The sequence below is a fragment of the Ictidomys tridecemlineatus genome, assembly GCF_052094955.1.
Source record: "Ictidomys tridecemlineatus isolate mIctTri1 chromosome 12 unlocalized genomic scaffold, mIctTri1.hap1 SUPER_12_unloc_8, whole genome shotgun sequence".
Lineage (NCBI taxonomy): Eukaryota > Metazoa > Chordata > Mammalia > Rodentia > Sciuridae > Ictidomys > Ictidomys tridecemlineatus.
The window spans coordinates 215,333-229,264 of NW_027520966.1; the positions used below are offsets into that span (position 1 = coordinate 215,333).

The 13,932-nt window shown below is 32.1% G+C and overlaps 1 protein-coding gene across 1 annotated transcript in view; it reads right to left on the reverse strand.

The window, feature by feature from the left end:
• The window catches only part of LOC144372373 (interleukin-20 receptor subunit beta-like), a 238,085-nt gene that overhangs the window by 147,758 nt on the left and 76,395 nt on the right, over positions 1–13,932 (reverse strand). The window contains exon 3 of the mRNA XM_078035766.1: positions 594–689. Coding sequence (XP_077891892.1) covers positions 594–689 — 96 coding nt within the window. The remainder of the gene's footprint in view (positions 1–593; positions 690–13,932) is intronic.

The window sequence follows — 13,932 nt, forward strand, 5'->3', positions numbered from 1 at the left end:
TGATGCCAGAAACATTAAATTTATTTATTTCACACTGTAAAACTTAATTTTCTTCACAATAAACTTATGGTTAAGGAAATGCACTAAAGATATAAATACACCTACCATAGAGTAAAAACAAGTTTTATTTTTAAAGCAGACTAACCTCTTCCTTCAAAAAAAGAATCACTTCTTACTATAACCAGTAAGTACCACAAAGAAATATCTTGAATATTGAAAGCAACTTTGGACAGAGAAATTCAAAGACCCATTTTGCATTGATGTAAATGTCTAAAGTGATGAAGAGCATTAGGAATATAACACAAACCTATCTTCAGATTATAAATGAAAAGTTAATTGTTATATTAAGGACATATTTTAGTATAAAATACCAGTTATAGATTTGTATGACCTTGAATGAATTTTTTTTGGATATTTGCTTATTAATTTTACTCCTTAGAAAAACAATATGATACATTAAAATTCTTTCTAGCATGCTTTACAAATTATTTCTCACGATTATTTTTCTTTCTTGCATCTGCCAACATAAACAATAAGTCACAAAAAAACCTTTCCAATTCCATTTATGAGTTCAGGATGGACTCTTCCCCTACCTTGCTTATGGTTTCATGAAGGTTGAAAAAAGGATCCATTTCTTCAATTTTTGTTGCATGTTTAGGAAAAACGGCCTCAGAGAGAAAATTTGGACCCTGTGGCAAATCAAAAAGGAAACATTTAAAACTCACCATTGATTTTGTTTTTCAAGTGCTTATTGGATTTTCTTTAAAGATTCAAAGTGACTCTAAATTGCTTTAAGGTTCCTGTTGATTGTTGAACTTCATTGTACTGATCTAATTATCCATCACTGAATATTTGTAAATTAAAATGAGTAGAATTCTATAAACCTTGACATTGTTTGTATTTACAAAATAATGTTTTCTTAGCAAGAGAGATTAATCTTAACATCTGTCACCCCTTTCCCCTGAAATGCAGATATTTATGTATCTGCTTTGATTACAAAAGACCTATTTGAAATTCTGTTTTAAATTTAGAATTTTCTGTTTTAAGACAGGTGGAACAGAATAGTTTTGACAAATATGATCACCTATAATATCTTAGACAAAGTGTATATAGTATTTCAAATATTTTCAAATTAACTTCAAAATAATAGGAAGATGAATTTGGGGTAGAAATCCCATATGGTTATTTGTGCTGCCATTAAAATGGTAACACTTAGTGTTAGAAGTTTAGTGTTAAGATGATTGAAATGAATCAGACAAACTCTAATTCATTTTGTGGTTACATGTGTAACCAGGTTTTAGGAAGCAAAAATATATGTAATGATGATGATATTACTACCCAAATCAATGCTATTAGACATATCAACAAAATCATCATCCTATAAAATTATTATTATTTACAGTAATAGCTTTTACTTGAAAACCTGAAGGAACTAGATTATTTGGCTAGAAAATAGAATACATGGGACTTGATAAATTAAGCTAGATAGACAAACAGATTTAGAGACCAATGAATTAATAATCTTTCTGGAGACAATCATGGAGGAGAAAGATTCAAAGCAATCTACAACAACAGTTACAGCAGAGTTACAAATTTAGGCTAAATTTTATTATTCATGGAGCTTTCCAGCATCAGAACAGATTACTTTGGGTTATACCAATCAATGGTGGGAAGTTAGGATTATGTAATTGAAGTTAATATAGATGAGGACTGAAATCAACTGAATCCCAAGTTCTTATGTATTAATCAATTCTGTGACAAGATATATGCTTTAGTCCCTATTTACAAAAACACTGAAATCAGGCAAAATTAATCTGACTGGTCCAACATATTCCCAATTTTAAATAAGACCATGAATCAACCAATGGTGTTAGTACCTATCAGGATTAACAGTTTGTTTAACAAAAACATGTTTCATGTTCCTCTTTTCATTTGCCCACTAATCTAAAAACTGTCAGAACATCTGCTCAGTCCCAACCAGTACTCCACTTTGTAAAGACTTACCATAAAATTCATATGATCCATGCCTAAAATTTAATAAATAATCTTTCCTAATTTCCTCATTCAGAAAGCGTGCTAAGACACAGTATTATGGGTTGAATTGAATCCATTAAAAATGTACATTTTAAAGTCCGACTAAGAACATGACCACACTTAGAAAATAGCTCACTGCAGATGTAACTGTAACCTGTTAAGTTACAGTAGGTCATATAAAAATGGTACTTGTCACTGATGCAATATGACTATTGTCTTTTTAAAAAATAGATATTTGGGGGCAGAATTACACACAGAGAGAATGTAATGTGTACATGAAGTCAGAGACTGGGATCATGTATCTACATGTCAAGGAATACCAAAGGTGTTGCAAGAAAACTCACAAAATCCATGCAGGAGGCAGGGGAACTGGTTCTCTCTCACATCTCTTAGAAGGAATCAACCCTGACAACAGCCACAACAGTAGACAATGAATTTCTATTAATTTACCCTGTTTGTGGGATTTTGTTACAGTAGACCTATCAAACTACCACGTCACATTCATTCTTCAATAAGCGATAGGCCTAATAAACTTAATTTTGCTTATCAACATATTTTTAGAGATATTCTGGGTAGTCAACCTAAACGTTGGATAAAAGTTTAATTTTTCTACTTCATTAGTTTGGTGTCTTATTCTCTAAAGGATAAGTTACCTCATATAAGAAACATGGAAAATATTATATAGTTCAGAAATATGTAAGTTCTTGGGTGCCTGGCCCATGGAAACACCACATTTGTGGCATTGTTGATGTGCTAAAACCCATAGACACCACAATAAGGAAAGGGAGGTGGAGATTGATGGCAATATGAGCATTACTAGCTTGTCAAGGACATTATACAGAGGATTTCTTATTATGGTAGGATGGTTGAATTAGAGGGAATCCATGATCTTATGAGGGACAGTAAGCAACTCGCGTTTAATTATATTTATTTTCTAAATGGAGATCATTTTGAAACTAGATTAGTGTATGCATAACATGGATAATCTGTTGCATTCATTTTCACTTTATAATTCATCTTTGATATCTTTAAAAGTTTGCCACACAAATAGTTTTAAATGAACTTCTTGAAGTGTTTTTATCTTATTAGCTTACTTAAAAAATAACACTTCATAAATATTACATAGGTAAAATATCAGCCAGCCTCAAATTGAATGATCCCATAAAGATGTACGCTGGGAATTATAATTACCGCCATTTTTATTGAACTTTCAATTATTCAGTGGCAAACCCTATTAATTTAAATTATAAATATGGTTCTTATTCTCTAATGCAGTTCCTTTATTTGTCTTGCTCCTTCATTTATCTTTTAATAGATTACTCTTCTTTGTGTTTACTACCTCACTTATATAATCATTTAAAAAAATATTCATTTAACACTTACTATGTGCCAGGGACTGTGCTAAATGCAGTCCATAGTCCTTAATCTTATGATGTTTAATCTACTGAGATCTGTACATAAAAAAGATCAAACTTTACTTTGTTCAAAACAATAAGACAAAACCACTACTTCATACACATGTGAAGATAACAATTCTGTTTAGTAAATAAGTATTTATATAGCCTTACAAAAATAATGCAATGATTTAAAAAAAATACACTTTATGAAAATTTTCTACTGCTATTATATTAACTGTACATGATTACTATTTAAATAGTATTTTATATTCACAGAGACAGGGCAGTAAAGCAATACTAACCACTAAGAAAGTGTTTTGTTTAGAATAATTCCTTCATGGACTGAACTTAAGCAATTCTTGAACAAATATGGACTGAATGCCACTTGGAGATCATATTAGAAATACTGCACAAGAATAAACATTGACAATAAAACTTTTTCTGAGATGTGGGGTAAAATCCAATTTGCCTCCCATATCCCCTAATTATGTCTCCTTTCTGTAACATTTATCAGTATTTACCAATTCTCTTGCCTGTACTCTATGATTTGACTTTCCTGATTCTTCTTTTGCATATTGTTACCTTCCTATAACTACATTTTCTTTGTTCTTTTGAGTCTTTATGTTGTTCTTAGTATTACTCAATCATTTTGTTTACATAAACTCCCTGGGTGGAACTGTCTGCTTGTCTGGATTCACCTATCAACTTCAAGTTGATAACTCCCATATCTTTATCTCTATGCCTGATCCCTGTTCTCAGTTTATCATTTCTGTTTATCCACAAGACCCTTCAAATGCATAAATATATAATGTTCTGAACCATGATCATGTGTTCCTTCATTGTAGCCTTCATTTCTTATCTTGAATGAGCACACATATTTTTCAAAATATGAAAATCTATATCATTCTTGACTCCAATTTCCTTTACCATCAGAACCATAGAATTACACTACGGTTGAACAATCATTTACAAGTTCTTACCTCTGGTCATAACCCAGTTATATGTAACTTACAGCCAACTATGCTTCCTGTTATCTAGATGTGTACCAAATTCATCAGTATGTCATTTCACAACCAAGTCCCAACCCTATTTTTCTTCTTTAGACTTTAATCATTTCTTTTTCTCAAAACTCTTTTTGTACCATTTTTATATTGTTTCTGCTTCTTCTGCAACAGGGTATTCACCAGCTCTACCCATACTTTTAATATCTCTGCTTTTTTATTTATGCTATTTCTTATTCTGCCTAGAATAGTCTTTCATCTCTCATCTGTTTACCAGACTTCACCAGATTTTTTTCCCTGATCCTCAAGATCAAGCAAACAAACAAAAAACCCATACAAAATTATTCTGTAAGGAGGAAGAAGTGACTCTAATGGTGAATGTGTTTGATATTTACCATTCTGATCAAGAATTACTTTTCTATGTAGCCAAGAATTATAGTTGGTTAAAAAATTTCAATTACTAAAAATAAGCCTCTACATATTGCATTCTATGTGAAATTTTGCTTTTTAATTGTGGCAGGTGACAGGAATTAGGGGTAAAGTATTTGTTGAGTGAAACAGTGATTTTTTTTTTCAGGTTGCATTGACAATAGCATTTACCAATGCATATGTGGTGGATAAATTTAAGATATATGCTGGGAAACAAAAAATTTAGAAAGAAGGATATTGCATTAATATAGTGAGAAATAACATGAGACTAAAACCAAAGAGTGATGTTAGAGAAAGAGATGAGGAGATGGGTTTGGTAAATGTTTAATAACTGAAATTAGCAATATTGGAAAATAATTGGATGCAGAAATCTTAAAAATAAGACAAAATTTCAAGTGTTTCTAGATTTGATAGTTTGAGTAGTTAGAAATTTGTTTATTTAGAAATTATAGAAATGCCTGAGGGGTTGGGGTAGAAAAGTCATCTAATTTTAAACATTGAAGGTAAGATGTTTGTGAGATATTCCAAAGAAGTCATCTAAATGTGAATAACAATATTGGTCTGAAGTTCAGACCAAATTCTGGATTTGAGACATAAAGATAACTTTTGAAATATGTACATGGTAGCTAAAATGTAACAGCGTAGAACACGTTTTGAGTAATTAGAAAAAATACTCTGAATAACACCAATGTTTAAGAGGTAGGAGGATAAAGTATAATTTGTTGAAAATATTATGGATGAAATATCAGAGAAGTGTATAGAGAACATGCATATTTGATGTCATGGAAGGTAGACAAGTAGATAATGTCTCTGAATGAAAAACTGATACAGTAGAGGAAGTAAATTAAGATGAAGAAGAAAAATATGTGTTGGAGGTGGAATTTCAGAGGTCCCTGAACTTCTGTCAGAGAGGTCTCTGAGGAGTTCTAATAGGTGAAAGAGACAGAAGGCAATTTGTTGCAGACAAAATGTAAGGAGAAGTAGACATCAACACCAAATCACATTTCTCTAAAAAAAAAAAAAAAAAAAACAGATCATCTTGAGAAGTTAGAAAAATAAATCATTGGCTAAATTAAAAGAGTTAAAGAATCAAGGTAGGAAAAGTGTATTCATTGTATTTTAGATAGAACCGGCATGGGTGTATTTGTAATGTAATAGAAAGTACCCAAAAGACAAGTAGAGATTTTTTTAAAGAAGAAAATTTGAGGGAATTCATAGATAATGAACTTGAGGAAAGAAAATAATGTTACCTAGAAAACAGAATTGTAAGTATATGATGAATGGAGAACAAATACATTGTAGGATTTAAATATAATAGGAGACAGTATTAGTACATACACAGAAGAAAAGAATAGAAAAACTTGAAGTTATTTTTAATTAAGTTTTAGCCTCAATTGAGACAGATAAACATCAACTCGCCATTAAAAAATAAATATATTATTTTGCATATTTTTCAGAAATGATCACTTAACATTGTTTGTTTACATAGGCTGAGTCGAGACACTAGGCAAAACCATTCTAAACATCCCTAGTCTTTGGTCAACCCTCAGTAGGTACAGCTTGAGATGAACAGGATAATTGTATTGCTTCTATATCACAGCCCCAGGTCATGTGTTCCACATGCATCACCTAATTTAATCTACATGCATACTTTTAGGTAGAAGCTATTATTACCCCCCCCAACACACACACTTTTACAAATGAGAACAAACATGTTTCAGGCACTTGCCCAAGATGATACCATAAATCAGTAACAAAGCCAGTTTATCTGACCTCATAGCTCACCCTTACATCCCCACACCAACACCCTCCCTACTGCCCAAGTTTCTCATAGACAATGATTCTGTGTATTTAGTTAACAGAGAAGATTTGCCTACCTTCTGTTCTAATTTCCTTAAAACCTTCATCTATTCTCCATAAGCAGCATAAGCAGAAGGTACAATTTAAAGGATATGATCAAAGACTCCCTGCTTATTCTAAATAAAATTGTTATCCAAAAAGCCCCAAGTGTGGGTCCCTCATTGCAATAGTCTTCTCTCTGAAGTCAGAGAACATACGCATCAATACTTAAATTTAATATGTGAAATTAAAGCACTTGCAGCCTTTGAATGGCACTGACAGTCATAATGTGCTAGACTGAGAGGAAGGTAATTACAGTCATAATTTTTGAAACATAACGTTCTCATCACTATTAAAAGTAAAAAAAAAAAAAAGACCTGAGATAATGTGGAATTTAAATAGAAGTGTAACCATCCAAGGGTCAAATGAGGAACAATATTAGCACATTATTTTCTGAACACACTCATTTTTATATTTCAATTATTTTTTTCAGGTTCTAAGAAACTCTGTTCTATAGGCTTTATGGAAAATAGTCAAAGTACCTTTATAGTTCTATTCATATTGATTTAGTGTCCTAATTTCAGACCTAGAAAGACATTAAAACTTTTAATTCGACCAAATATACACAGTAAAGCATGGAATATTCAAATAATTGAATGATTTTATGAAGTCATGAAACTGTTGTAGGAAAGTGAACACTAAAATTTGGCTAAAGTATATGTGTGTGTGTGTGTGTGTGTGTGTGTGTGTGTGTTGGTATGTTTATGCTTTTCTAAAATATTTTGCCACTTCTTTTAAGGTAACTTGAGATGGGGAAAACAAATGTAAGCCTTACAATGTGAATCATTCCAATGAACCCACATGTATTTTTGGTATTAAAGTCCCATATGCTTACCAAATATTTCCTTAGGATACAGTCTTCTTATTTTAGACTACTTTCAAACTAATATCCCTTATATTTATTGCCTTGTTTCATATCTTAATCATTATCTTAGCCATTACACATATCATGTGTTGTTATTATAATATTTTTAACAGTATACTTTCTAGGCAGATGAGATGTTGGGAAAGCTAAGGGATAACTACAAGGAAAACATTAAAGATGCTCTCAGAAACATTTTCTAATAAATACCTTCAGGTTAGTATTTTAATGGTAAATAATTTAAGATTGAGCAGATATTGTCAAACCATTATGTTTTCTTAACAAGTATTTATTATTTCATATACATTAAAAAAACAAATTGTCTGATATTTTTTAATGTTGCCATGTCTGTTCTGCTTTTATAAATGGAAGACTGGACCTGGCATAAAGATAAGGCAGATGAGGAGACACTCTGGAAAAGTGAACCCATAATAACAAAAGAACAGATGTAGAATATGTTCAAAGTCCTCTTTACCAGACTCACAACTTCGAAGATCTCATAATATTAACTCAATGAAGAATTATTAGCTCTATAAATCAATCCTAAAGGGATAACTCATCTCTTCCAATATCCTAACCTGGAAACTTTCTTGAGAACACTCCTGTAATTTTTATTTTCTTGTTTCAGCCAAAGTGGGCACTTGACACTGTGTATGTGTTCACATCAGGAAAAAAGAAAATTATGTTAATATTCATTGTTGTTTTTTCCCTATTTTTGGTATTAATGTCCTATATGACTTTACTAAGGATTCTTTGGAGCTATATTCTTTAGTTTATGCCTCGAAAACAAACAAAATCTCCACCAGTGTATAAGATAGAATAAAGTTTGAGAAATCAGCAGGCTTTTTCTACTGTCAATCACTCCTTGACTGCCTGTAATATCCTTGCTGTCTACCTACCACCAAGGGCCCCACATTCCTGCATTCAACACCTGAAGGTTTGAGAAGACAAACTTTTCTGGCCCTTCCAGATTCTGATGGCTTCAAGCATTCCTTCTTTGTGCTTGAATAACTCATGGTTCTGCCTTGGTGATCATGTTTCCTTTTCCACCATCTGTCTTCTCTTCTAATAGAACACTTGTCACTGGATAGGGGCCCACTCAAGTAGTTCAAGATTATCTTATCTCAAGATCCCTAATTTAATTTCACCTGCTCAGAGTCTTTTAACAAATACGGTCACATTCACAGGTTTCTGGGTACAGATTCTTGGGATCAGCAGTACAATCCCACATCTTCAATGTATTAGAGCATGGGAAAGTTCTTTCTAACAGCAAACTGCAAGATTTCAATTCCAATCCAGACATTTTCTTGCTTCTCTTTTTGGGAATAGATATAAAATAGAAGACTTGTAAATTTCTAAAAATCCTGGAGATAAGGCGAAATTAATTTGTATTTTCTTGTTTCAGCCAAAGAAGAGGTAATCTTCTTTGAGGTAATTCCGATCTACTGTTCCAAGTAGTTATGGAATATCTACAAATTTTTTTAAAATTCTAGATTTGAATGATGGTCACATGAGTATACAATGTCAAAGCATATTTAAGATTTGTGCATTTTATTATGTATAAATTATATCTCAAAGGAAAATAATCTTTCTATGGAGCTATCATGTCAAAAAATCTTTCTTACCCTTTCATATAAATTATCTAATATGTTGTTATATTTTGTTATAAAATTGTCCTTAATATCCTCTTACTACCCATTTCATAAGATCTAGTTTGCATCCCCATTTCATTCTACTATGGGTAATTTTTTCCCTCTCTCCTATCAACTATTTAAGTTAACTGAAATCTTGGCTGTTCTTCTGTTAATCCTATAATTTCTTATGAATGCGTTCAGTGTTTTAAAGCCTTCCATGTTCCTTTAATATTTACTTTTTGATAGCACAACCATTTAAGATTAGTAAAGTTCTGTGACTACTGTCATTTTCTAGGTGAATAGACTGAGATTCAGAGATATTTTTTTCCCAGATTTTGCTGGTCATTGGTGGATTCTGAATCTTCAACTCTCATCTGATGCTACTCAAATTTCACATCCCTGTATCTCAAATGCCTAAATGAAGCCAAATTGGCAATGATTACTAGATAATCCTGATGATATTACAGAAATCAAAAGAAAAATAAAGAGCTCAGGCTTGTTAAACTAAGCTAGACGCAACAAAGTTCCTTTTAAGATGTAAAGATCCATGATAAAGTTCTCCACATCAATGAGAGATTTTTGGGCTATGTTCTCTGAATGATCAGAGTTGGAGACAAAGTATTAAAGTCCCTTTAAGGATTTCTTGATATTTTTAAGACTTAGCTAAGTGGGCATTAGATTTAAATGATGTTTTACTATTGAAATCACTGCCATCTTACTATCCACAAGAATGGGGTGGCGGGGGGGGGGTTCAGTCCAAATAAATAACATGTTCTTAATTTGTACAAGTATTAACATGTAATATCAAAAAATTTCAAGCATCTATAAAAACTCATATATTCATATATAATACATTTATTAATTCTCTTGAAACAACAAATTAAAATGAAAGCCTTAAAGTTTGGCATCTACCATTAATAGTAGGAGACTATAGCAACATCAAGAAGTTTCTTTTAAGAGAATGAGATCAAAAATAGTGATTATACAGCTCTCACTTACTAAATGTCTAATATGAACTGCACTGTCAGGCAGTGAATACTTCTATATTCTGCATGGTAAGGATTTTCTGAGAAAACTTTATTAAAACCTGGATTAAAGGATAAACTTTAGAAGTTAAATGATGACTGAATAGTGATAGAAAACCAGAGAGATTTACCTCCCTGTAGGTATGTGTTTCCACTTCAAAGGGGCTAAAACCCAGAACAAACACAGCATTCCATCCCATACATAACACTCATGACTTCCAGTATATCCAGAGGGTAAGAAGTTTAGAACTTTTCCTTCTTTCCCTTGTTCATCTCCTTCTTTCAGGAAGGGAGAAGGTGACGTGCATAAAAATTCTCATTTTCATATTTTCAGGGTTCCTATACTGTGTTACATACAGCATGCAAATTTGTCTGTCTCTTACTGCCTCATCCCAGAATGGGGAAAAGAATGGGAAAAAAAGAAACCAATATGGTTGCTATAAGTAATAATTTTAAATATTGTTGTATAGAATTCATGTTAAAATTTGGGATAATATAGAGAGAGAGATTATAACCCACATCAGCACTAAATGTTTTAATAACAATAACAATAAAGTGAATGTTAATGAACATGAACAAATAAATAAGTATATAAATATTGAGTAAATATGAGACTTTAAAATACAAGTTTAATCAAATGTTTGTTTTAAATTTATATTTGCTTATAATGAAATATTATTATTTAAGCAATAAATGTACAATGCATCATATTTATAATAAATATACAATAACCCTTCCATGATAAATTAATAACAATATATAATATGATATATTATACTATATATACTGTATGTTATATACTATAATAAATAACAAATATTTAATATTAATGAATATTATTGAATGTTTACCAATACTTATTGAATATTTGGCATGTGGCAAGTGACTTAAATTCTCTGTGCCTCAGTTCTCTCATCTGTAGAATTAATAAAATAATTTTACCTCCCAGGATATCATCATACAAACTTAATGTGCTAATACACATAAAACTTTTAAAATCATGTCTAGAACTGTCAATCCATATAATAGCTTTAACATTAAGGTACTATTTTCTCCAATTTGCAAAGGAAGGTAACAGGCTAAGAAGGATGTCGGTGTTTGCTTAAGGAACTACATTTATTGATCCATCAGGATTCACTCACTCTCATTTAAGTCAAATGCTAGTGGAAAAAGTTAGTGTTGTAGTCTAGTCCAAGACAAAACAAGAAATGCAGAAAATTAATTTTTTTCATAAAACTAAATATATTAAATCAAAGAGCTGCCATTTTCCTGAAGTTGTATTTTCATCTTTTGATATTAAAATATTTATTTTTTCTCTCCTAAAAAAACTTGAGAGTAGATTGCAGTCTTTGTTTTTTATTTGTTTTCTCTTAATGTCTTTACATGGTAAATTTAGATTTAATACTTTAGGTCAGTCTGAGCATTTTGATTTTCTAATTCAATTTTCCTGAAAGATGAAAATCTGAGAAGCACTTTTAAATCCTTTAGTATCTTGCATCATGCCAGTTTTACAGGTTAAAAAATTGCTTTTTGGTGAATTTATTCAATATTTTCATGGTTGCATACCTTGGGTCAGGACTGAAACTTTAACCTTGGTCATTTGAGTCTTACAGAGGTCCTTACACTTACAACCCTACATCCAACTACACAATTCTACACCTTCAGTAGGAGATGGCTTTAGAAGGTTAGTAGGCAATTTCATGACTCCATAACATTAAAAATAAACAAAACACTTAACGGGAACACTTTTCTACAGAAGTAATAGCTACATGGCAAAATGTCAAGATAATATAGACTTTCTGATTGGTAGGAAGGCTTAACAGAGTTTTCAATATATATGCTAAATACTACTTAGCAGGAGGTCATAAGCACTCCCAATGTTTAAATATAATTTATTGTGAAAGATGTCTTATAATTTAAGCTTGAGTTTATAAACATATGTAAGCCAAGTACCATTTTAAAATAAGTATTAATTGTCTTGATTGTTTCAGAGATTCTGCAAGCCAATTTTGTGTTAGTAGAATATTGGGGGGAAGGTAGGGGTATTATATGCCAATTGAAAATCACTGATGTGCAAAAGAAATATACCTGTCTATAGATGAAATAAGGAACTATCTATAGATAAAACATACTTTATGCATCATGAATAGTATCTAATATTAATGAAACACATTGAAAATATAGCTCAATCTGTATAAAATCCTTAATAAGTAAATACATTATTATACTCACTTTATGAATAAAGAATTTGAGGCACATTCATTTTATATATCTTGCCTAAGCATTAAATATGGAGAAAGAATCCAGATAGTATCGGTGCTATTAACCATTATAAAATACATTGTCTAGAAAATGCAGCATATAGATCATAATACTGTAAATATTTACTTATATGCTTTCAAGAATGATGGTAGGTGAGAAAAAAATGAAATCTACATTCACTTCCTATAATTTTCTTATATGAATAAAAATCACAACTGTATAATACTGTCATTTAAAAATCTTTTCTTGCCCTTGTTTTATCTTAGCCTTGAAACTTATCTCTTCTTTCCTAACTTTAAATCCATGCAGTATTTTATCATATTTCAGTTTGAAAAACAGAATGTATGAAACTAAAATTCCTCAAAATATTGCAGACCCTTGCATTAAAGGCTGAGTTAAAGCAATAATGATTCTATCTCTATTTTCACATGAAGTTTCAATGACTGTGAAGTGAAGGAGGTAGTCCCATAACTCCAAGTCATTAAATGGTTAGTCGAGTACTCTTTTCTTCAACTTGTCTCCTTTTGGGAGGGAGAAAGATGTTCTCCTAAGTATCAGATACACTAATAGATGATTCTAGGATTATTTAACCATCAATCAGCTGGTTCCTGGAGGATCCTGGAGGTCAGACCCAGAGTAGATGAGAGAAAGGCCTGTAGGGTCTCAGAGCAGCAGCTACTTACCATTTTTAGTAATGCATTTTATTATAATGGGTTCAACTCTACTGCTAGATATTTGTTACATACAGGTTCGAGGCACTGCACCCCATGGCATAGTGACACAATTAGCATTTTATGTTGTTGAGGGCCATAGCCAAGTTGGGATGACACATGACATTTTTGCCAGAAGTAGGGGTTGAGAGGTGATGCCAGCGAGTTCTCCCTGAGTTCCCCTTGAGTTCCAGTTGAGCTCAACGGGGATTCCTGAAGAGTTCGCATTGGCTGGGGAAGGGCTGGAGGAGGGATTTCCGATGTGTGGTTCCAGGAGGAGCCACGTGGCGTTGGGGAGAGTTCCCCGGAGCGTGTGTGGAGTGTGCTGGTGAAGTTCAGAAATAAAGTTTGTTCCTGCTTCAGTGGCTTGTGATTTGTGCCCAGCCAGACTGCAGCATTATGTATCACTTAAAATGTAGAAGTTACACAAATAAGTTGCAAGGTAGGAAAAGAAAAACTGTTGTTCTCAGATCTTATGGGGGGCAGAAGTTTTCTCAATAATGAAGACTCCATACTTATTGTGGTCTTTTGAACAATCTGGTCTCTGGTAAGGTCTCAAGTCAATTTAACTGCAGCATTTCTCTGAGGTCAGAGCCTGTTAGCCTCCTGAAAAGCTTTCTATAGAACAGTCAGGCAGTGCTTTTCTCAGGGCTGTACTTAATCAACTGTGAAAAAATTG